This window comes from Danio rerio, chromosome 8 (assembly GCF_049306965.1).
Source record: "Danio rerio strain Tuebingen ecotype United States chromosome 8, GRCz12tu, whole genome shotgun sequence".
NCBI lineage: Eukaryota > Metazoa > Chordata > Actinopteri > Cypriniformes > Danionidae > Danio > Danio rerio.
The window spans coordinates 52,272,927-52,299,681 of record NC_133183.1 but is presented as its reverse complement, the minus strand read 5'-3'; the positions used below and the strand labels follow the sequence as shown (position 1 = coordinate 52,299,681).

General features: G+C 37.3%; 1 protein-coding gene and 1 long non-coding RNA gene across 6 annotated transcripts in view; one reads left to right on the top strand and one right to left on the bottom strand.

Moving 5' to 3' along the window:
• The window catches only part of adgrd1 (adhesion G protein-coupled receptor D1), a 121,373-nt gene that overhangs the window by 60,263 nt on the left and 34,355 nt on the right, over positions 1-26,755 (top strand). For all 5 annotated transcript variants that reach the window (XM_073911109.1, XM_073911107.1, XM_073911108.1 and 2 more), the window contains one exon: positions 25,764-25,837. In XM_073911109.1, the coding sequence (XP_073767210.1) occupies positions 25,764-25,837 (74 nt within the window). The remainder of the gene's footprint in view (positions 1-25,763; positions 25,838-26,755) is intronic.
• On the bottom strand, positions 16-4,626 carry LOC141375914 (uncharacterized). Its single transcript, XR_012384730.1, has 2 exons — positions 3,970-4,626; positions 16-1,934 (listed from the first exon to the last, which is right to left on the bottom strand). It is a non-coding gene; the product is annotated as an uncharacterized lncRNA (long non-coding RNA).

The following is a 26,755-nucleotide window of genomic DNA, read 5'->3' as shown; positions in this document are numbered from 1 at the left end:
GGGGAAAGATTAATAAGACTGGAAGCTGTAACTTTATTTTGATGCTCCTCTTTAGACGTTGTGCTAACAATAAGTAATTTTACAACAACATGTCAGATTGCAGTCATTAAATTATCTGGTTAATATCTTCAACCCAGACTCATTCTGAAAAAGTACCGCTATATACAGTGTTACGCAAAAGTTTGGCCACCCCTGATAAACTTCATAACTACAAGCCATAGCCTGCTGGCCTTTTAAATGAGCAATTTCATTTGGATATATTTTATATCCTAGGGCAGTGGTTCTCAAACTGTGGTACGTGTACCACTAGTGGTACGCCGGCTTCCTTCTAGTGGTACGCGGAGGAATGAAGAATGTCATGTACATGCTACACACATTTCAAAATTTATCAAAAATTATGTATATAATACCCCACATATGACATATAGCCTATGTTTCTGAGGTAATCTGCCACGTTTTTTAATTGTGCAGAGTTTTAGCTGCTTTACTGGGCCTACTACGCTACTGTATTTCAATACTACTCATTTTGGTGGTACTTGGAGAGACCATTTTTTTCTGAGGTGGTACTTGATAAAAAAAAGTTTAAGAGCCACTGCCCTAGGGAAAAGTAACATTTCAGTTCAGACATAACAAATATTTAATCAACAGATGCAATGCAATTTAAGCCTTAACAAAAACAGACAGGTGCAAAAAATTGGGCACCCTAACAGAATAATGGCATCAATCTTTTGTACAGCCACCTTTAGCTGAAATATCAGCCTGTAGATGCTTCGTATAGTCAGTGATAATTGCCTAAATTTGGGGTCATTCTTCCTTGCACAATTTCTCCAGTTCAGGCAGTTTTGACGGGTGTTGAGCATGAACTGCCCTTTTCAAATCGATCCATAGATTTTTGATGATATTCAAGTCTGGGGATTGGGATGACTGTTCTAGAACATTGTATCATGTCTAAGCACGAATCCCTTGGTAGATCTGGAAATGTGCTTTGGGTCATTGTCCTGCTAAAACATCCAACCCTGCCGTAACTTCAGCTTCTTGACTGATTCCTGAACATTGTTCTTCAGAATCTGCTAATGCTGGGTGGAATCCATGTGACCTTTAACTCTGACAAGGCTTCTAGTTCTTGTGCTGTGCATAATTCGTGATCCCCAGAAATGTATATACTATAGGGCTATGTTTATGAGAATGAGAATGTTAAATATATGAATGAGAATGTTAAATATATTCTAGTGCTTAAATTTGTTGATTTTTTAACAGATATTGGATTTACTATAAGTGATTCATTTACTTTTGAAAAGTAAATAATTTACTACAAATTTGCTATAAGAATTTACTATAACCAGATCAACTATATATCAGCTAAATATTCAAATAAACCTAACCCTAACATAAGACGCATTTGCAGATAGAGTCAAACCTTTTTTATTTATTTATTTATTTATTTTCGTATTGGTTATCTTAAAAATTTGTCACGCAGATATCTTGTGCAATTATATGGGATCAAAATCCTAACAAATGTTTTGTGGTTGCTGATCAAAAAATTATAAGCATAAATCCAAACATTTACATCACATGTAAAATTATTATGCGCAAAAATGAAAAACTAAATGCAGAATAAGAAACAACGAGGTCACGTACCGAAAGAAAATGAGCACTTAAACTGGAAGAAATTGGAAAGGTGCTTAGAATTACACTGGGAAAAAATCTGAATTCAAAGTTTTCCTAATAGCAAACAAAATCCCCTTCACTCTTGTTCCTACATACTGTGCTTGTATTTCCAAGATGCAATTCAAGTTTCATTTAAATCATGGGCAGCCTTCATTATCATCATTGGTCCACTAGTTTAGATTGACAGTTGCTCCTCTAGCCAATCATATGAAGGGGGAGTTGATGTCACTCCAATCCAACTTTAGGCAGTGATTCTTTCTTTCTTTCTTCAAAAAAGAAAAAGAGAGAAAATGTTGAGTTCATTTAATTGGATTAATGCTGAACAGTAACTAGCAGCATGTCAATTATACAGAGACACTCACACACACTAAACAGCAGTATTGGAAAGGTGCGCAATGCATGCCAGGCTTTGAAACCAGCATATAGACCTTATTCTTGGCTGCTGCAGCCTCTTTTTGTAGGATTCTTAGAACTTTCATTTACAGCACTTACAATATATAATTTGCAATCTGAAAATGGGTGTCAATATTATTTTCAGTGGCTTACGACGTGTTTTTGTAATGCACAACTTTGATTTTGAAAGATCTTTGTTAACGCCGCTATGTCAGATTTGGTTCAAGTACAAGAGAAAAATTTTCTCCTAATTTAGTGTCTGCTGTCAGATAAGATGCTGAAATACAGTGTGCATGTGTGTTCCCGAGCTGTTATACTGGGCTCAGCAGCTCTTAAACGCTCTCACACATCACACAAATATAAATAAAAGTATGTGACTGATACCATTCTGGCTGATTTGCATGTTGATTCTAACTGGGAGCCCTTTATGTTTCATTTAGTTAGTTTGTATTGTGAAGTATCTGCCAGGGTATGTGTTTTTCTGTCCTTTCAAAATGGCATTTTATTTTCACTTTGTGCCACTCTTTTTGTTAGTACGTGTGTGTTAACATTTTGGTGAATTACATTTGTTTGGGTTGGTTATATATTTTAAAAAAAGAAAAAATGTTGACTTTAGCGCGAATGATTTAAAGCGTTGACGAGGCTCCATTTAAACGGCACAAAATGCTGTCTGACGATGAGAGTAAAATAACTCGCAGCCGTTGTTTTCCATCCCATTAGATTGTATTTTTTTTAAATAATCAGTCCAGGAGGTGGCACTGATCAACAGCAGTATTAGTTCAAAAAGCAAGTAAATAGATTAAAACTAGCGTTTCAAAGCTGTTTAAATGTAACTCTTTATACGCATTAAGGTGCCGACTGAATTGTCGAAGCATCCTTCTTATGCATACACATAAAGCAAAATGGGTTATTTTGCATTCTAAGAAAAAGGTCAATAATAGCGTATATGCAGAAGCATGCAGAAGGACTTTTAATTTGTCAGTAACCTGGGTCAAACGCTTCCGATGAACTCTATCCAGTTATAAAATCAGCTCGTATAAGGTCTGTTTTCTTTAAAAAACAGTGATCTGCAGTTCCTAAATGATATACGCTGTATTATATTTTTCCGCACCATGTCTTTAAAGTATTGAAATTCATTTTACTCCAGTATTTCCAATGGCGTTTCTGACGGGCACGTGCATGTAAACGGCTTTTCAGCTCGGTTTACACTTCAACAACTGGTAAATAAATGCTGAAGTCTATTTAACTAATTATATTTTAATTACATTACAACATCAGTGCTGTAAAAGGAACTGTGCCAAAACAGTCACATTAATCGTTCACCTAAGGTCTTTCTGTATGGGAAGAAACATTAGCTTTGCATATTCCCTATAGGCTACAACCATTTGCTACAACCTGTCACTGTATTCCACACTTTGTCATAAAGTTCCCTGTGCTGCAAGATGAAGTAGATTCATTTGTCACCTTTCTAGATTTTTTATCTTTATCTTTTACAGTGACTCTGAATGATCAAAACATTTCTCAAAAGACTGGGAAATAATTAGTGGAAAATTGTCAATATTATATGAAGCATTGAAGTTAGCTAATAGCTTCATAATAACTATGGGGAATGCGCAATGGGACTAATCCTCTTCTTACTTTGATAAACCTTTGTTTAAGACCACTCCTTAAAACCTCAGTTTGTCTGTTTTGAACCAAGGTATTTAATGGGCCAAAACCCTTTGGCTGCTTACTTGATTAATTCCTTCATTGTTCTGTTAGGCGCACTCACATACTCAAATTCACTTACTTTTTCATTCAAGCAGGCATTTGCTCATTGGCTTCTTCATTCAAGCACTCATTCACTCACTGATTCATTCAATATACGTGTTCACCTACTCATCCATTTTGTCACTCATGTGCACTTACTTCCTCACATTGGCGCAGTCCCTCTTTTGCTCTTTATCTCCCTCTCTTCCTCTGAATGTGTCTTTGAGTTGGTCTGACGTCCCCTCTGTCTTTATTTCCCCTCCTTCTCTCACGCTTTCTCAGATGAATCGTTATAATCTATTGCAGATGGCCTGGCTCAAGCCGTCCTGTTGTAGCCAGCGGCTGCGGATTGTGTGGCCTCCTCCTTTTCTCCTTCTCTGTATCTCTCTCCCTTTCTTTGCTTCTGCCACTCTTGCCCGTGGATGGAGCCTCTATGCTTTTAGTTCTGCTTGCATGGAATCTATAACCATTATATGTGACCCTGGACCACAAAACCTTCTTATGTTGGCAATAGCCTAAAAACCATTGTATTGAGTCCAAATGATAGATTTTTCATTTTATGCCAAAAATCATTTAAGTAGATTAAGTAAAAATATTTTCTACTGTTAATATATCAAAACTCAATTTTTGATGTAATATTCATTGCTAAGAACTTAATTTGGGCAACTTGAAAGTCTAAACTTTACAGTTTGACCCAGTTCCAAGTGAAACAGATTATTAAATGAGAAAACAGTGGGCAAGGCTTGTTTTTTGTTTTTTGTTTTTTACTGCAAGCTGATTAGATGGAATAAATTAGGCATTTCATTTAGAAAAAGCGGCAAAACGGTTTCAGGAGAGTTTATTACAACCTAACAGACACCTCCTCTTCTCCATTTCTGTTTGTTTTCATGGCGCTGTCAAAACTGACAGTTGGAGGGGCGTGTTTAAGTATGTTAGCCACACCAAAGAGCATAGAAAACAGGCATCCATTTTGTAATGGAAATTCTAATAGAACAACAGCATATTATAAGTCTGTAAAATAAACTATTAAAAGTGCTGATGATTGTGATAGTAATTCTGAGTTCAGACTGCATGATTTTCAAAGTAGTCGTGTCACAGATGTTTTCTCACTGCTTGACTATCTGGGCTAGCGTTTCGTCGCTGCTTTGTTTACACTGCAAGATGGATCGGCGACAGGGACTTTCACATTGCATGACTTTACTATAGGAAGAAAATCACCGACAACTTCGTCCAAACTACGTCTCACAGCCAAAAACACGTAGTACATCTTTTGTTATTAACTACATAATGAAAAAGAAGCCTTTAATGGGGAGGAAAATGTACATATTTGCTCACCTGGGTTTAAAGGGAATTAGCCATTTCTCCACAACATTGATAATAAACTAATTTCTTTCTGTATGAAATGTCAAACAGACACAGTTGCTCCTGAGTCCTGTCAAACCTCCACTAGTTTTTCCTCCATTTCGTGGGTCCAAATAAACCGAAAAAGAGCGCTTTTAACTTCTCCCCCAGCCTCCTGCTGGCCTGCAGCAGGTATACACACACGCACACACAAGTGAATGCTGCTCTCTCATTGGCTGTAGGCAATCGTATGTTATTTTCAGTCAAAACTCAATTCACACGGCATGATTTGAATCGCTGACAGCTCCAGTTATTTAGCATGCCAAATATCTTGCAGGCATCGGCGACTTATCGGCGATTCTCTCAGATCGCTTTTTTGACAGTTCATACTGTGTGATTGTCACTCACAAACACGAGCACCAATTTGCCTGTGATTATTAGGCATTTGTCTGCGATTTCTCAAAACCTGTCGGCGAGCCAACATCGGGGCTAAAATCACGCAGTCTGAACTAGGCATAAGTGTTTTATTGTCATCTTTCAGGTTGTATCTCAGCTTTAATGCGGCGTTTATATAAATAAATAAAAAACAAAGCAGCTGCTTGCCATCTCGACAGCAATAAGATTGACAGCCGATCGCTTTCACTCCAAAATGGCGGAATCCGGGGCTGTTGCTGGGCGCTGCTGTTGCAATAGAACGTCGACCTCTTGGTGATTCTAAGCTCTTTGGCCACAACCAATACCTCTGACAGACATAATCAGATAATTTAACTGAGAACAAACAGGAAGTGCATTTTCAGATTTCAGTTTAGATTACAAAGGCAAACTTTTTTTCTTTGACATGCACACCACAAAACTAGCAATGTAAGCTAAAAAAATCAATATGGTTAGTTTTGATTTCATGTGTACTTTAACCCTTGTTCATGCTTCAAATTAGAGGTCTGCATTCCCGCGGCTGGATGAATAAATTTCCGAATAAATCGCGGGAGCGGTCGGTAACGGGTTTAATTTGGGACGGTAGCGGGCTGTCTAGCAATATCGCGGATATTGCTATGCGAATGAGAGAGAGAGAGAGAGAGAGCTTTGCCTGTGTGTGTGCTTGGTGCTTGTGTGTGTGTATGTTAGTGCGCGCGCGCGCGCGAATGAGAGAGAGAGAGCTTTCCCAGATAGCAAAATACACTCGGGCCAGTTCCGGCTAGATTCTCCCCTGCCGGAGACTTACCACTCAGCCCGGCTCCGGCTGCCGGACTCCGGATGCTTGTGGACTCACTGCCCAATTCCGGCCCGAATTCGGGCCAGATGCGGCGGCCGTAAGCGAGCCGACGCTGCCGCATCCGCGCCGGAACTGGCCCGAGAGTAATGTGCGCTGCTGCCCGGAGCTGGCGCGACTCAGTATTTATAACTCCTTTATATAAAACCTTTTGGTATTACATTGGTACTTGATACATGGTATTACAAGCATTTGAGTTGATATAACAGCAAACGCCTGTGTGTCTGCTTGGGGCTTGTGTGTGTGTTAGTGCGCGCGCGTATAAGAGAGATAGAGATTTGTCTGTGTGTGTGTGCTTGGTGCTGTGTGTGTGTGTGTGTTTACACAGACAGCTTGGCTGTCTGGACTGTATAGCTGGGGGATTTTCGGTTTTGTTCTCCCCCGCTCTTTAGCGGGATCGGGCACGGCGGCCAGAAAACGGGGCGGGGCGGACAGCGGGACAATAAATTCTTAATATAAGCGGGAGCGGTCGGGTTCGGGCAAAACCTGGCGGGTGCGGGCGGGAGCGGGATTCAAAATTTAGTCCAGGGCAGATCTCTACTTCAAATTTACTACCCTGTTGTTGTGTTTGGGATGAGAAGATCCATTGAATTAAACTGCCTCAAAAATACATCATATATATATATATATATATTTTTTTTTTTTCAACATTTTTTGCATTAATCTGTGAATCAACCTCAGCCCTGATCAAAACTACAAAATTGTTAAGAAAATTACAGGATTTTAACTCTTTAATTGGCAAATTCATAAATGAGGTCACTGATTGTTGAAAAACTACACAAAATTATGTATTTTCAATATAAAAGTTTAAATTGTTTTCACCTTTTATCAGTCTTGGACATGTGAACGGTTAGTAACAACATTGGCTTTAATGGATTGTTAAATTTTATTTTCCCTAGTTTACTGTTGGTGGCTGTTTTTGCCCCATTGACTTCCATTATAACCACATTTGATGATGCATAAATACACAATCTTTGTTTTTATTCACTCCATGTAGTTCTGAGAGCTGAGATGCATGTTTAATTTTCTCAGACACATTAAGGTAAGTGCACAAAGGTCACGGTCACACTCACACACTCACAGACACACATACATGCACTTTTATTTGCTGTTAGACTCCATATAAAATCCAAAAGCTTTTTCTGCACAGGCCTAAAGAGGTAATGGTGCCAACTGATGATCAACAGTAAAAACCAACAATTTAAAATGCATGATTATATGCTGTCATGGTTTTTCAATTAAAAAGTGGTTATAATGGAAGCCAATAGGATAAAAACAGCCACCAACAGTAAATTAAGTAGAAAAAATTTACATCTAACAATACATTAAAGGCAATGTTGTTTCACATGTTTAAGACTTTGATAAAAGTAAAAAAATCTAGTCCACAATTACTTTTTCATAATGAAAACATGTCATTTTGTGTGTTTTTTTTCACCAAGTCAGTGACGTCATTTATAAATTTGGCAGTTAAAGAGGTAAAATCCTATAATTTTTTAAACAGTTTAGAAGGTTTGATCAGGACCAAGACTGATTAACAGATTTATGCATAACAAATTTGAATCTGATGCATTTTACAGCAGTTTGAGTACACTGTAAAACCTAATAGTGAAAATCACTAAATGAAATAAGTTAGTTTAACTTTTAATAAAAGCAAAACTCAAATCTAATGAGTCATGAACTAATTTTATATATATTTTTTTAACGCTAATGCTAGAAATAATAGCAAACCATCTGAGTAGCTATGTAGTTGTTTGAACTTAATTTGTTCTATTAACTTAACTCCTACCAATTTGACTACATCAACACAAATAATATCTGTGTATATGACTCAATATAAGTTTACAGTACTCAAATCATTTTGTTTCAAAACTTAAATAGTTTGCCGCGATCGGTTTCCTCAAGCAGTTTGAATTAACTTAACTTGTCGGGTTTCACAGAGTAAAATAACAAAAGGGTAGAAAATTTATCCAGAGAGTGATATTGAGTTTTTTAAAAATTTCATTTTCCCAAAATATGTGTCAAAATAAGATTTGTCACCAAAAATCATTCTGCTAGCTGAAATACGGAAAAAGTCATGGCCAAATTAAGACTTAAAATGACCTCAGAGTGGATGAAAACATCCCCAACATTACATAAAGGCGATTTTCTTCAGAATTTAGACTTTTGTGAACCTGTAGATTCCATATTGTGAATTAGTGGTATCTCAGGCAAATACAGCTCTATCCATCAAATGAAACATTAATAGAAAGCTGATTTAATCAACTTTCAGATAGTGTGTAAATCTCAATTTCCAAACGATTGACTTTATTACTGTTTCTGTGGTGGAGGGTCACAAAAACTTATGTTATGATTCACAGCGAATAAATTATCCAGCAAGCTAGTTTTCTTCAGCATTCGGATAGAAATACCATTAAGCACTTAAAAAGTCCTCACATGATCACCTGAGCACGTTTCACTGCACATTATCCATGACTGGATACAGATTTTAGTGCTCTGCAGAGGTTTAAACCATTTTCTAGCATTTTTTCCAGAGATCCGGAGGACGTCCATCAACTGGCTGACCCTCTGAGCACCTCTCTGGGTTTCTCCTCACACCATTCACAGCCCCTCTGCAGATGTTATACAGCCTCAGTCGCACCAACGTCAGCTGAGTCTCACCACATGGGTCTACCAATATTTATAAAGACGCACACATGCACTTATTTAGCTTTCAAGGCCCCCCTTTTTTCTCTTTCTGTGAGTGCTTCTCATGCTAGTGGCATGTATGTTTTGCCTTCATTTTTATTATTCCGTACAGGTCTGTTTGGAAATCATTATATGGCTGGCGGTGTATGGAAAATACATCTCTTGTAATGAGATCATGAGCATTAGATTACATTTACACTACTAAGACACACTGAATGAATTAAAAAGTAAAAAGATGAAGAAAAACATGCTTTTTTTGTTTGTACTGTATGTATGTATGTATGTATGTGTATATGTATGTATGTATGTATGTATGTATGTTACACTGGAATGGCAATGGCATATTTATTCACTTATTGATTAATTTATTCAGCCATTCATTTGCTGAATAATTAATTTAACCATTCATTCACTGTCTGATTGATTTGTTCAAGCACCCATTAACTTATTGACTGAAATATTCATTTACTCACTGATCCACTCAACCACTCATTCAAATGCACAGGGCTCTATATCATACACCCCGTGCACTAAGGCACAAGATGTGTTTGGCGTGATTTGTTGCTTATTTCAGACCAGCGCAACCCTAATTTTCACATTTTGTGCCATGTTGTTTAAATAGCAAATCCATTTGCGCCACTTTGTGGACTCATGGGTGTGCTGGTCTAAAAAGGAGGTGTGTTAAGGCGCATTGTTGGCACATTGCTATTTTGAGGAACTGAACTGCCAACACAATCTCACGGCAATTCGTAACTTTTTGATTTAGTGGCTAATTGGTATGAATTTGTTCGATCTAATTTGTACAGTTTAGTACAATTTGCTCATCCCCCAATCCGCCTCCTTTTTAAAATCTTACAATTTTGTACGACTGACCTCATACGAATTCGTACGAATTAGCCACTAAACTGGCAAAACGTAAAACACTTACGTTTTCTCGCATGATCAGGCTGAAACTGCACCATTGACCAACTAAAAGCTGGTTTAAAGTTCAGTTTTAAAAAAAATACATTTAGATTTGTCCACATCTTGGGCATAAGACGTGTGTTTGAATATAACTCCGTTTTTGACGACACGTCTTTATTATTGTTCATTTTTTCGTTTGCTGGAAATTAGCAATGAATTTAGAAATAGTTTTGAAACAAATCTTTGCGCTTAACAAACAAAATTTAATATGTAGGCTAATGGATGTCTTTAGTGGAGTGCGTAAAACAATAGTTCCTTATCCACAAAAGTAATGGAGAAAAGAGTAAAAGTAAAGTAAAGAGAAAGTAAAGAGACCGAATAGAGGAGGCTCGTTCTTTATCCTCATGCTGCAGATGGTCTGTTAAACTATTTTCTCGCTAGTGAAGCGTTCAGTTTTTCTACTTACAAAGTCCGCCATATAAATAGCAAATGCGCCATGGCACTATGCAACTGACTCTTAAAGGGAATAAGAGATGAGACTCTGATTGGTCTGATTGCGCCCATAGGCGTTCTGGTTTAAAAAGGAAGGCGTTCTGAGGCGCAATGCTGGCACGTTGCTATTTTGAGAAACTAAAATAGATTTTTCATTAGACCAAAACAAACCCGGTCTAAACTCCGGCGCAGAGTTGCACCTCGCTTACGCACTGCTTAATACGCACAAGAGAACAATAGGCAAATATCTTTACATATGAAAAAAAAATAATATTAAGGATATATATAGGATATAATAAGAATAGATATAGAATATAAATATAAAGGATTAAAATATTACAAAACATATTATTTTCTAGCCTACATAAATATGAAAATCACTGCTTTTATGTCTTCTTCATCTCGGGAGGCTTTTTCAGTTCATTCATAACAATTTGCTTTTGTATAATGTTATTATTATTAGCAGTATTATTTATTATATCCATATTTATATTTGTTTTATTAAAAACAAGCTTAGATTTGCCCACCTGTCAGGTTTTAGACCATATGGGGCACAGCATGTGTTTTAGGATATAACTCAGGTTTTTGAGCACACTTCATTATTATTATTCATTTATTCATTTGCTGGAAATTAGAACTGAATTTAGAAATAGTTCTGAAACGAATATTTGCACTTAACAAACGCAATTAATTATTTATAGACTAATTGATGTCTGTGCGTAAAGGTTTCCCTATCCACGAGAGCGAAAGTGAAAGTTGATCTTTTATCTCTCATTCTCATGCAGTAGATGCTCTGTTTAACAGTTTTCTGTTAAAAAAAAAAACTGTTAACTGTTAACTTTTTGCCAGTGAAATGCTCAGATTTTCCACTTAACGTCCTATAAATAGCGAATGCGCTTATGGCGAGACGCAGCTGGCTCTTAAAGGGAATGGGAGATGAGACTCTGATTGGTTTATTCTCAAAACACACCTATAACTCATTAAGAAAATAAACTCAACCCTTTTAGACCATGCGCCACGGCGCAAAGCGTATTTGCCCGTCCTTAAATTAGCAAAAATGCGTTCTGACATGCCCTGAAAGCGTTTGCGCCCTGCGTTTTGCACCCTGCGTTTTGCGCTCGGTGCATGGACCGTCAAAATAGACCCCTTTAACTGTAAATTTATGTAAATTTATTTATATATTTGTCCAAGCAACTATATTATCTCTGTTTTACTTTAAATTATTTTTTATAATGTCACTGTTCTTTGTTGGAGCTTGTTTTTCAACAGCCATCATAAACTATAGCCAAGAATGAAGCAATCTCATTAGATTTAATAAATCGAAGCTAAATTGTGCAGCTTGTGCCTGATTTGTGATTTTGTGAGAATCAGATTGAAGTTTGTGGTTAACACTTGCACAGTGGTCAATGAGTCTTATTTGAGGAACACTAGTTTAAATCTGGCTTGTGACATTTTCCATTCCCGTCCAAGCTTTTGATGGAACAGGTCTTTGAGTTTCATTGACATTTTTTTTCTTTTGTCTTTTCGGTGTACATAGATGCAGCTGCTCTAAATTACAGCCCAGCCTCTCCTTAGACATATGTAATTACAGAGCCTGTGAATAGACCGGGAGTGACTGTAAACCTACATTTACTTTTCACCATTTATCTTCTGTGTTAAGCTTGGACTATACTATGTGTTTTAAATTTATCCCAACCAGGCTTTATTTAGATTGAGCCGTTCTTTTAATATGCCCTAGTGCAGTGCCATTAACCAACATAGTTCAGAAAACCAGCGGCAGCATGTTTCATATGGTGTGTGTAACTGGGTTTGGTCTGATTGAAAGTGAATGTGTGAGGAGACGTTTAGCAGGCATTTCTGAGCATGTGCTCTTACGTATATACAGTGTGTGTCTGTGTGTGTGTGTTCCTGTAATTCTTATATTGTATACCAGAGCATTTTGATCTTGGGGAAACATTTGGTCCCCATGAGGAAAGCAGCTCATAAATCACACGGAATAAAGTATTTTTAAATTGTAAAAAATGCAGAATGTTTTCGGTGCGGCTTGTGTTTAGAATGTAATATAATATACACCCACCGGCTACTTTATTAGGTACGCCTGTCCAACTGCTCACATGGAAGCGACTCAATGCATGATCAAGACAATCTGCTGCAGTTCAAACCGAGCATCAGAATTGGGAAGAAAGGTGATTTAAGTGACTTTGAATTAATTAATGAATGTGGCATGGGTTGTTAGCGCCAGATGGGCTGTTCTAAGTATTTCAGAAACTAATGATTTACTGGGATTTTCACGCACAACCATCTCTAGGGTTTACAAAGAATTTAGGTTTACAAAGAAAAAGAGAAAATGTCCTGTGAGCGGCAGTCCTGTGGGCGCAAATGCCTTGTTGCCTTGTATCCATCCTGCCTTGCATCAATGGTTCAGGCTGATGGTGGTGGTGGTGTAATGGTGTGGGGGATATTTTCTTGGCACACTGCCACAGCTTACCTGAGTATTGTTGCTGACCATGTCTATCCCTTTATGACCACAGTGTTCCCATCTTCTTTTGGCTACTTTCACCAGGATAACATGCCATGTCATAAAGCATGAATTATCTCAGACTGGTCTCTTGAACATGACAATGAGTTCACTGTATTTAAATGGCCTCCACAGTCACCAGAGCTAAATCCAATAGAGCACATTTGGGATGTGGTGGAACGGGAGATTCGCATCATTAATGCAAATCACTGTGTGATGTTATCATGTCAATATGGACCAAAATCTATGAGAAACGTTTCCTGTACCTTGTTGAATCTATGGCACGAAGGATTAAGGCAGGGGTCCTACCCGGTACTAGTAAAGTGTACTTAATAAAGTGGCCGGTGAGTGTACTGTATTTATAGTCTTTACATTAAAAAAATCATTATGTCTATGGGAAGTTCCCACAAAGAGAGTTGTACAAGTGTGTGTGAGAGAGAGCGAGAGGGAAAAAGAGAAAGTAAGAGGCAGAAAGATTTTAAAACTGAATATTTATCAATGAACAAGTATTTATTTTAACACCAAAAAGGTTGATGTGACTATTTACATTTTATACGTTTTTATTTACATCATGAATAATGTGATTTATTTATAATTTAGTCCAATAAATATACTTATTATGCATTAATTTAGTTGTTTAAGTGTAAAATAAGATGAAAGGCCATTTCAAAGCCTTCTGCAGCAGGAGGAAATCACTGAATCTCCATTGAAATTACTGTGGTAAAATACATTTCCACAGATTAAAGACATGGTGTGGAATAATTGAATTTAATGCAATGCTTCTAGTCCAGTGTTAGAGCCACTTTACACTGTTTGTCGATCATGCAGTGAGGATCATCGATTTTGAACAAACCAGCTCTTTAACGTAGTGAGTTTATAAAGGCATGACAGTTCAGAATCCACTAAGCTGGTTTAATCAAAGATAAAAGTCCTCGAGCATAAAGCTATTACTATTGTCCAATATGACCTTCCAATAACACTATACAATAAAATTCACTTGTATGCTACCTCACAAATAATTATGAATTATGTGACCATTAATGTCCATTAATAATTGCTACGTCAAGATCTATTAAAGAATAATGCAGTATTTTATTATGTTTTTTCAGACATATTCTATTTATTTCTACACTGTTAAAACATATTGGTTGCCTTAAATTGTTAAGCTGAATCAAACTAATCTTATGAGTCCATTGAACACATTCTGTTAAACTAACCTAAAAAGCTTGGTAACTTATAAAATTAAGTTAGAACATGATTAACTTAGTTTAATAAGCTATAATGACCTAAAAACATTTGCTTTCAGGACTAAATTATCTTTATTTTTTTTTTTACAGTGTAAGTTTATAATTATTTAATAAATGGTTCTTCATGAGTCATAGATTAAATCCTGATTATCTGTGGATCAGATGTTTATGGTGCCTTTTTAACATTTTTAAAAGAAAAGACCACATCTATTGCTTTAAGACTTGGGAATTTGTGTTGTAGGCTTGTTCCTGTGTTGCGTAGATGAAATATAGAGTTCATTGTGTTGCTAGCACTAAGTTTTTCCTCCAGTTAGTCAGTGAGTTAGTCATGAAAGCCAGGAATTAAGCATATACTGTCCCAAAAGTATAGACACAATACTCCCAGTTCTTTATCGCTCTGACAGCCATTCACATTAACACTTTGACTTGTTGCCCTTTTGGATTATAAACATTAAAACAATCATATGTTAAAGTGGAAAAAAAACACACCTTGAACCTCTCATATTTAAAGCCATGATGTAACCCCAGTGGCAGATGTTGGAGCAAAGGCACATGCATTAAATCAAGTCGACTTCATTTGAGTGCTTTAAAAAGTCTACAAGGCTTTACAGAAATCACTGTTTTGCTTTATCATGTATTCTTGTGCATATTTAAGATATTTTAACTCTTACATTTTTCAAGAAACAATTCATGGAAGCAGTAGCAGCATTAACATTTTTATTCAGCAAACATGTTATAAGTGACATTAAAGACAGTAATTAAAATCCATATTAATTAATGATGCTAACATTTTGCATCTGCAACTTCAGATGTATGTATGTGCAAATTTATCATATAAATTTTTTTCTAATTTATTGCTTTTTTCTGCTTTTTATTATTATTATTATATATTTATTATTTATTTTTACAATTGTTTCTCTGGGGTTGTATAACAAAAAATTGCTTATCTTAGGTATTAACTGATAAATTAAAATTCATATTAGCAAATATTAACTTGATTTGGAATTCTTATCCTATCTTACACAATCAAATCTTATTTCAGGGCCAACACTGCTCAAGCTGCTAATGTGTTAGCCTAAGAACAAAATGGAGAAACAAAACTTGTGAGTTTTTACACAAGCCATGATGAGAATTGTTTTTCCTGTGCTAACTGTAATATCATGTTGCACAGCAGTTTGTTATTACTGTTTTGTCATCAATAACATATCTTCAGAGCCCTCCAAAAGACTTTATACCATTAAAAATCTTCATTCTTCATTTTCAATCATCAATTAATATAATGCCATTGCTGGACAGTGCAATAAACATTTTTTCCATTAGCTTTCAAAACTATTTGAAGCTAGGACAGCTATTAGGTTTCCCTAAAGTTAAGAAAGTTTTATGATATTGCGTAGGATATTTCTGTAATATCACCTTCTTATGTTTAACTTTTTTATTTACTTGTTTTTTAAAAATAGGCTACTTTAAAAGCAACTGTGTTACTTGCTCACTTAGTCATCTGTTTACTCATTCACAGCCAGGCTGATTTACTTAACATCTGAAAAGTTTATAAATCAGCAAAAGTTTACCATTGAATCCTTTCATCAAATCTCCAGGTCTGGTTCTCAAACATTTTTCATCAAGTATCACCTCAGAAAAAAATGGCCTCTCCAAGTACTACCATAATGACGAGGCAGATTAATTCCTATTATTAAGAATATTCATTATTGTCAGCCACTTTTAAAAGTTATTTAAAAATGGTAGGCTACTGTTCTTAAAGTAAAAAGAAAACTTCTGTACTTAAATGTAAAGTATTTACAAATAGTAACCTATTCATGAAAACTGGAAATGTTGCTTGGACCTCATAAATAAATATAGGCTATACATCATCATACTTATATATTAAACATTTTTGATACATTTTAAAATATGTTGCATGTACACGCTGCTTTGCAAAACAAAAAACTTTATATATCGAAAACAAATATATTTTTTTACACAGCCACAAACACTCATTTAACACATTTGTGATAATTATTTTACCAATGATGCAGCATGGGGAGATTCCTAAGTTTGCAGTAACTGAAATGCCAACACAACAGCACTGGTCTGCGAAAGGGCTTTTCTAGTATCTGCTCTACAAGTGCCGCATGCCTCTTTCTCTGGCTTTGTGCCAAAGCGGGTTGATTTTTACAGTGGCGTAGCGCAAAATGCGGAGGCCCCCCTGCAGGGATGGCTGACGGGGCCCCCTGATGAAGTGGGGGGGGATACGTCATACGTCAATTTGCATTTTGCGTTTCTGTTTGTTTAACAGCCTATGGTTACTAAAGGGGTATTTATAATTGCACTACACTTTATATAAGCATGTTTTTTAAACTAAATTTATTGCTGTTTGAATACAGTATGTCATTATAGATGTGTAGTGAATGTGCAGTAATCTCTCATATGTAATAAACTCAGACAAGTTCTGAAACTCACTAAAATATCCGTGATTGTGAACAAGAAAAGAATAAACGGTCCAATTAAATTGTTAAAATAAAGGAGAAGTAGATCGGTTTGACTGTACAAGGGAAATACCTTCACACTGCCTGTGCTAAATCATTTGTCGTCGGTACGCAGAGGGGTGATCTGCTTTCGGGCTGCAGGTGGGAGAGGCTGCTGTAGAGGACTGACTGGGCCGCCTGTCAGTTCTGTGAGGCGGAGGAGGGGCCGGCGGCATCACACGCAGCTAGTTGAGAAGAGTAGGGACGGTACAGTATGGACAAATGACAGTCTAAAAAAAATCTCCAATAACACACAAAAAAGTCGCTAGATTTGTCGCTAGGGGGTCTGAAAAGTCGCTAAATCTAGTGAAAAAATCGCTAAGTTGGAAACATTGGCGGCAAGCAATCAGAATGAAGTAATCCACCGCTTGAGAGGAGTTCAGAGAACACAGACCTGTGAACTTTGGTTCCGACCACAGTTGTTCCCAAGAGTTTGATTATTGCAGTTGCCGGATTTTCAATTATTGAAAAACGCGACGACGCGGGGCCCCCTAATCACGCGGGGCCCCCCTCGCGGTGCGTGCCCTGCGGGCCCGTCTGCTACGCCACTGCATTTTTAGCATGAGATGACGCTATGAACTAAAGCAATGCTTTAGGGAACAGCCGGTGCTGATAACATCATTCGCATTAAAGGGTTAAAAGTGTGTTATCATAAGTTTTTCTTTCATTATCTAGTATTTCTCCGCGTACCACTAGAAGAAAGCCTGCTTACCACTGGTGGTGCATGTACCACAGTTTGAGAACCACTGGTTTAGTTGATTTTTTATTTAAAGCCACTTAAAGTAATAATCAAGGCAGCAAATCTAATTTATTATTGTGCCAGAATGACAGTATAGCTCCTAGACATATCAGCCAAGAAAATAGCAACTTTTCATTTTCCATCAGTCTTAGTACATGATGTACAGAAAAGTCAAGCTTTAAACAGGGAAACTATTCAAAATCTATTTTATTTTTTGGGGCTAATAGTCTAATTGGATTCAATGAATTCCTCTAAGCTAAGTTAAAAGTGTTCTCTCGTGACCCATATATCTGCTGGATTGATTTAAAAATGGTAAAACTCAACTGTTTAACTCTAGGGCAGTTGTCAAATTAGCAAGTTTCCAAATAAAGAGTGTTCCTTTAAGGTAAGATCATTTTTAAGTTAGAATCTTTTTGTAATACCCCTCATGTCTGTAATTATTGGCAGATTAAAGCCAGTAGCCAGTCAATCTGATCACCCTGAAAGCTTTAATATTAAAGATTTGAGCATTTTCCATGTTGTGATATTACAGCCAGCACATCTGTGCATCCTCCACCCTCAAGCAGTCCCCAGCAAACGATGACGTGGATGGGGAGATCACTCACCCGGGTGTGAAGTGCGAGGAAGTTTGGCACCCTCAAGAAGCTTTCAGGGGAACTTTGAAAAAGACCCAAATAGAGCAAAGCTGCGAGCTTGTTTCCTATTAACTTCTGGCACATTCCGGTGGAAGAAGTTTCATATTTTGACAAAAGAAATGAAAGGCAGGCTAAATAAGAAACGATTTTGCTCAATTGTTGTAACAGAAAAAGCAAAATTGTAACCGTATTAAATTAAATCCTCAGGGCTCAACCCAGCTTATGTGTCTTATGATACTCCATTGTTGTCCAACATCATCAATGTGATCCAGATTTTTGATCCATATCCACATTATTGTCGTTCTCCGCATTCCTCTGAATGACAATACCAAGGCTCACATATGCTCGGAATTACACATATCGTCCAATCAGGAGAGACTGACTCGTCATTTGGCGGAGTTGACCTTGTAAACCATTCCATCAGCATGACAAAGATGAGTGTTTTCTGCTTAATTATGAACACATGTCACTCAGTCTCTGCGAATAGACCTGATGTGTGATTACACAACCTGCAGCCATCTGATAGGCTGGTGAGAATGATGTCATAGCAGCTGCCAAATACCCCAGGCGCCCCCCAAAATCAAAGGTTACGTAACATCTAACCAACACTTAACCCCTACCAGGATTTTTACTGGTCCGATTTTCAGTGACTATAAAAACTGGAGGACTCTTTCCAAACCTGCGCAAGCTCATTGTTTGTTTAATCACCTACCTGCATTTTTACATGTATTTTAGGTGCAATTTCATTCTCTCTGTGTCTTTGGATAGGTTAGAAAGGGAGCTCCCCCAATACTGCGTGCTCTTTTGCGAGTCCTTTGTTGTTAATAAAGTGTTGGAGTGCTTTCACGCTTCTCTGGCAAGTGCCGAGTGCTGCGGGGCAGGGGGGGGGGGGACCAAAACACCAAGCCAACCCCATCTGTGTTCATTTGACTGGAGAGAGAGAAAGAACTGATGGAGCTGTAAAAATTACCTGCTTTTTTTAGTAATGAGATTTTGGCCTACAGAGAGAGCGAGCGTCAGATGATGATAGAGTCTGAAAGAGAAGCTTTAGTGAGTGAAAGTGAGAAACTTTGAGGAGCGCAGAGGAGAACCGCACCCTCACCCGCTTCTACTGCATGGTTGAAATTGCAGCTTGTCTTGTCCCTGTCAGTACAGCTCAAAATTACCCTCCGCTCTCGCTGTGTTCTCACGCATATAACTTTGCAGTTTACAGATTGCTGTTGCTTTCACACTCAGCGACTGATTTAGGCATTATGAGGATAGAACTGTTATGATTATTAAATGTACGTGGTGATAATTGAAATAATGGCAAATATGATGATTAATTGTCTGTTCTTTTGGCTTTGTTATGCTTTTGTGTAATTCTTTCAGTGAATAATTATTGCATGTACAGTTGGAGGCCAAATTACTAACAGGAGTGCTGTGAGATTTGTATTCTCATTCATTTTCTTTTTGGCTTAGTCCCTTTATTAATCTGGCATCGCCACAACCAAATGAACTGCAACTTATCCAGCATATGTTTTACGCAGCGGATGCCCTTCCAGCTGCAACCCATCACTGGAAAACACCTATACACACTGATTCACACACATACACTACGGACAATTTAGCTTACCCAATTCACATATAGTGCATGTCTTTGGTCTTGTGGAAGAATCCGGAGCACCTAGGAAACTCATGCCAGCACAGGAGAACATGCAAACTCCACACAGATGTGCCAACTCACCCAGCCGAGGCTCGAACCTGCAACCTTCTTGCTGTAAGACAATCATGCTACCCACTGCACCATCGTGATTACGATTTGTATTCTTTTTCAAATATTTTCCAAGTACTCTTTAACAGAGAGTAGACTTTTTTCACTGCGCTATTAAACATAAACATTTTTTAAACCTTTCTAGTTATGACAGTATATACTGTACTAATACTACACTGCTCAAAAAATGAAGGGAACACTAAAATAACACATCTTAGATCTGATTTAATGAAATATTCTAAATACTTTGTTATTTACACAGTTGAATGTGTTGACAATAAAATCACTCAAAAAAATGAAAAGGAAATCAAATGTATTAACCCATGGAGGTCTGGATTTGGTGTCACACTTAAAATTAAAGTAAAAAAACACACAACAGACTGATCCAACTTTTAAGCCAAAATTAGGCTCAGTAGTGTGTAAGGGAGGGGTCACCAATCCTGGTCCTGGAGGGCCGGTGTCCCTGCAGGGTTTAGCTCCATCTTGCCTCAACCCACCTGCCTGGATGTTTCAAGTATACCCAGTAAGACCTTGATTAGCTTGTTCAGGTGTGTTTGATTAGGGTTGGAGCTAAAATCTGCAGGACACCAGCCCTCCCGGAACAAGTTTGGTGACCACTGGTGTAAGGCCTCCATCTGCCTGTATGACCTCCCTAAAATGCCTGGGCATGCTCCTGATGAGGTGGTGGATGGTCTCCTGAGGGATCTTTTCCTAGACCTGGACTAAAGCATGCACCAACTCCTGGACAGTCTGGTGTGCGACATGGCATTGGTGGATGGAGCGAGATATGTAGTCCATAATGTGCTCAATTGGATTCAGATTTGGGGAATGGGTGGGCCATTCCATAGCATCAATGCCTTCGTCTTGCAGGAACTGCTGACACACTCCAGCAACATGAGGACTAGCATTGTCATGCATTATGAGGAAACCAGGGCCAACCGCACCGGCAATTGGTCTGACAAGGGGTCTAAGGATCTCAACTTGGTACATAACGGGAGTCAGCCTACCTTTGGCAAGCACATGAAGGCCTTTGCAGCTATCCAAAGAAATGCCACCCAACACCATAACTGGCCTACTGCCAAACCGGTCATGGAGGATATAGCAGTCAGCAGAACGTTCTAGACTCTATCATGGGCTCAGTGTCAATCTGCTTTCATCTGTGAAGAGCACAGGGCACCAGTGGCAAATTTTCCAATCTTAGCTCTCTGGCTAATGCCAAACACCCTGCACCTTGTTGTGCTGTGAGCACAACCCCCACCTGTGGACTTAAGGCCGTCATACCACCTTTATGGAGACTGACCATTTTAGCAGACACAGACACATTTGTGGCCTGCAGGATTTCAGTTGGCAGGGCTCTGGCAATGCTCCTCCTGTTCCTCCTTGCACAAAGGCTGAGGTAGCAGCCTTGCTGCTGGGTTGTTGCCCTTGTATGACCTCCTTCACATCTCCTGATGTACTGGCCTGCCTCCTGGTTGCACCTCTATGCGCTGGATACTATGCGGATAGACATAGCTCACCTTCTTGCCACATCTTACAGCTGCCATCCTGGGTGAGATTCACTACCTGAGCCACTTGATGATGACAGAATTTTCTTTTTTGTGTGAACTATCCTTTTAAGACCTTGAAACCTCAATTACTTTATTTGTGGTCTAAATAAAATGTCAATCACACACATTTCCATCTGAAACTCGGCATCATCGTTTACATGCTTTATTATTTCCAGACAAGCCATGTACAATAAAAACACAGTCTCAGGTTTGTGTCTCCAACACCTCTGCTATGCCTCAGTCACACCGTTCTTTTCTTTTAAACTTAATAGTCTGTTCTGTTCCTTTCAGGCAAAAGCACAACAAAAGCACTTCCATTTTCCTTTAGAACACCATTCATTAGTTAAACCACCATTTTTTTTGAAAAACTTTTTAATAAACAGGCTCGGTTCATTGCACAGCCTGTGGAGATTTGGAAAATGGCACAAATTGTTTGGTCTCACCAACATAATTTGTTGTATCTCAAGAGACCTCTCAGGAATGTCATTAACTTTACAAAAACCATGAAGTTTTTTGTCATTTAAATGGAATGAACATTTATTCATTCACTTTCCTTCGGCTTAATCCCTGTATTTATCACGGGTCGCCACAGCGGAATGAACTGCCAACTATTCTAGCATGTTTTACGCAGTGGATACCCTTCCAGCCACAACCCAGTACTGGGAAACACCCATACACTCACACACACACACACACACGCACACTCATATACTATGGCAAGTTGTTTATCCAATTTAAATATACCACATGTCTTTGGTCTGTGGGGGAAAACGGAGCACCTGAAGGAAACCCACGCGAACACGTGGAGAACATGCAAACTCCACAGATGCCAAAGAAATGCTACCTGGCCCAGCCAGGACTATTTACTGTATATAGTGTGTGAAATTTACAGATGAAATTTTATTTAATTGATGTATTTTGTATAGGCTATAATATCACATCAAATTTTTATATGGGATGTGATTATACTGTACTCTGGACACACTATTACTCGTACAATTTTTTTATTAATTTATAAATGAAATAATAAAAAGGGCATGCACAAAACAACTGAACAAATATTGAAATACATATATAAATTAAATGACTGAACAAAAATGTAATGATGGGATTTAAATCAAATTGCTAATCCACAAGCGATGTTAAACGTTTGGCATACAAAGCGATATAATCGGTTATGTTTCAGCACATTTGAAATGGACATTTGAACTCATTATATTCATGATAAAAAGCTGTCCACTGACAACTTTGTTTTCATTTTGTGCAAATTGCAATAGTTCTATTCCATGTAACAGAAACGCGGTGTTGCAGTCCTGATTTCTAACAGTGATGAATTACAGTGCGTTTAATAGTGAAATCGGTTAATCGCTGCATCTCTATTTTAATGCAGGGTAATTTGTTTCTAGGACAAACAAGGCAACCTTTGGTTTGGTTGTTGACACTAAGGTGACATTTACACTAGCTCGTTTCATATTTTTGAATAATCATATAGAATGAAAATGCTCCTCGCCGAGACTAGCTTTTTATTATATTTTAAAGATCACCCATTTTACCCCTTTTACAAGATTTAAGCTAAGCCTTTTGTTTCTCCAAAATGTGTTTGTAAAGTTTCAGCTCAAAATATGCATCAGATTAATTATTATAGCCTCCACAATCCTTCCCTTTTGGTGTCTAAATACATAGCTGTTTTTGTATTGCTTTTCATTATGCATTATGTCAGATAAACAGCACAGTGACAGAGACAGACTTAGATGAAGCTGAAATACAGCTCATTAGTCAAAAATACTAAGTAATTAAGTTTCATTTACTTGCGATGGAGTTTATTCAAGCCTTTCTGAAATGATGAGCCTAAATGATGACACAAATGCCATTTGCAGCACACACACAAACATATGCGTGTTTACTGACACCATGCGGCCGTGGTGATTATAGCAGTTAAGAATTTCATTCATCAGGTATTTTACTGTCTTTATTACAAACATGCTCTGTTTTAAAAACATTTTAAACTTATTAAACTTATAAAAATCACAGAGAGTTGAAACAAATATTTTAATCCCAGTGAATTTGCAAAAAAAAAAAAGTTATGTAGACGTGTGTATACATGATATTGTAGAAACGTCACCTGTCAATCAGTTCAGTGGGCTAAGAAAACCACCCTCCTACAGTACGTCTCATTGCAGTGGGCCTCAAAATCACTGGGTTTTAGGTCGCATTTTAATGCCAGGAAATAAAAAAAAAGACTTGGGTTTATATCACTCCAACATGACAGTGGACACACTAAACCTACACACAGTTCTGTTCAAACAGCTTACAAAAAATTATTTTCATCATTGGTGGTCTTTAAAGGAAAGATTTCAATCGATACAGCTTAAAGTGTATGTTGTGTGATTCATTCATTGCAGTCTGTGTAATGATCATAACAGAAAGACTTGATGAATCAAGGAACACTATGCAATAGTCCAAAAGACCACTCAATTATGGATAACCAGGCCTCCATCTTCAAATGTTTGCTTTACAGTTCATCTATACTGAAACGTGACACCTGTTTTTCCAAATGAAAATGGGGTGTTTTCAAAATACTTCTTTTTTACAGGTCAAAGATGCCTGAGTATTATGTATGCCAGGTGTAACCGTAACAAAACTGAGCTCAAAAAAAAAGACTGAATACAGGACTGACCTGGAAAAACAGGACATCTGGTCACTCTATTTGGGGGCTATACCAGGACTATTTAAAATTCTGATGGGGCTGTAACCCCCTTAGAACACTAGCTTATAGTTGCCCTTGAAGCTAACATATTCATAAAGAAAGCCAAAAAACCTGTGCTTCAATTAATCTCATTTACCTTTTTAAATGATCACCAGTTTGCCTGGCTGAAGTCCTAGAGGTACTTTCCTAACCATTTCCGAATATCCTTCATTCACTTTATTAGCTGTTTTCCATTCCTCTCTGAAATAAAGGTCTGTTCTTTACTTCAAATCAAGTCCTAGTCATGTCCGTCATGCACTCATGGATATTCAGTGAGTCTGATTATTGAAACTACAAGCAATGTATTCTTGTTTCATAGCATATTTATATGTATGCATGTACAGTATGTATCTATGTATGTACAGTATACATGTACTGTATGAATATATGTATGTACAGTTGAAGTCAGAATTATTAGCCTCCCTTTGATTTTTGATTTTTTTTTATATTTCCCAAATGATGTTTAACAGAGTAAGGAAATTTTCACAGTATGTCTGATCAAATTTTTCCTTCTGGAGAAAGTCTTTTTTGTTTTATTTTGGCTTGAAGGAAAGCAGTTTTTATTTTTTAAAAGCCATTTTAAGGTCAATTCTATTAGTCCCTTTAAGCTATACATTTTTTTTCAACAGTTTACAGAACAAACCATCATTATACAAAAACTTGCCTAATTACCCTAACCTGCCTAGTTAACTTAAATAACCTAGTTAAGCCTTTAAATGTCACTTTAAGCCAGGAGTGTCTTTAAGCCAGGAGCCGGTGTCCTGCAATGTTTAGTTCCATCCCCAATCAGACACACCTGTGCTAGCTAATCAAGCACTTAGGCTTTCTAGAAACATCCATGCAGGTGTGTTGAGGCATTTTGGATTTAAAATCTGCAGGACACCGGCCCTCCAGGACCAAGTTTGGACACCCCTGCTTTAAGCTGTAAAGAAGTGTCTTGAAAATATCTAGTCAAATATTATTTACTGTCATAATGGCAAAGATAAAATAAATCTTTAGAAATGAGTTATTAAAACTATTATGTTTAGAAATTTCTCAAAAAACATCTCTCCGTTAAATAAAAGTTGGGGGAAAAAATAAACAAGGGTTATTGATTTAGGGAGGCTAATAATTCTGGCTTTTACTGTATGTGCATTTAAAAGAACTGTGCATGTATGGGTGCAGGTTATTACCATTTATTAGTTTTAAACTTTAATGAATTTCTGTCTTCTTTTGAAAACAAAACACTATATTCCAAAGAATGCTGGGAAAATGAAGCCATTGACATCCATAATCAAACATACTATAGAAGTCAGTTTTTTCGACATTTTTATATATCATCCAGTATATCTTATTTTTTGTGCAACAGAAGGAAGATCCCAGGTTTTTAAATATCATGCATTTGATAGTGTATATTTTGATATTTACCACTAAGTTTACTGTAAGAGACTTTCTATGATCAACACTGATACTGCAACACTTTTAAAGCTCTGGTTTAATCGAGCAAAGCTTGAGACTGAATGAGAAAGTCTCCACTGTGTGATGTTTTGATCTAAACTGTGTTGGTTTTGTCTTTCAGAGTAAAGAACAGCAGCTCCAGGCCTTGAACCAAAGTAATAAAGTCTTCCTATACTGTGCCTTCCTGGACTACAGGTGGGTCAGATCTTTATGCACACAGATGTGGCCTTCGTGTTTAACAATTATTTGTTTGTAATTTGCAAAAATGAAGCCAAATATCCAGTTATATGTTAAGTAAATATCAAGTAATCATCTTTATAGGTAACAATAAAGTGATATGTATGCGATGGGACTTGGTAGAATGTAAAATGTTTGTGTTTTTGTAAATGTAAATCATGAGGTATTTCTTTTTTTTATTTTACTTGTATACATAAACGTTGTTCAAAAGCTCACTTTTTAACAGTTTTACTGTCTTAATTTAACATATTTTATTGTTAAAACTGTTAACATTGCATTATAGGCCCCATTTTTCCACCTTATTCAAACATCTTGCACTTTATTTACGGCCTATTATATTTCTCTTTGAGGATGTCCAAACTTTCATCCTTAATCTCAGTGTTCAGAGATATTTATGCCATTCTTCCTGTCTGTCCTCTCATGTATCGCTCTGTCTGTCATTTTGAGTGTCTCGTTTCACATTTCCTGTTTAAGATTGTCAGGAAGTGCTTTAATATATCAAAGTGTGTCTTGTATTTATATCCAGCTGTTATCCTATTACCCAAGTAAAGGCCAGAAATAAACGCATGACACTTCGCATATCTACATCATGACATCCAGCATTTAAATCATCTTCATTTTGATTGTTTCATGGACAGAGTCTTTTAATTTATCTTGTAGTCTAAATCTCTCAGCCCTGCTAACTTTTTTTTAGAAATTGGAAAGTCTATTGTTGATTAAAAAAACATTCTTATGCTATAATAGCTATACCAGAAAAAATCACTTGAGGCCAATAAATGAAGCCAAGTTTAGCGTCATGTGAAAAATGTGAATAATTTGAAGTAGAGCTTGTTTGATTTGGAGTGATATCCATCTTTCTTGTTTTCTCTCTCTATC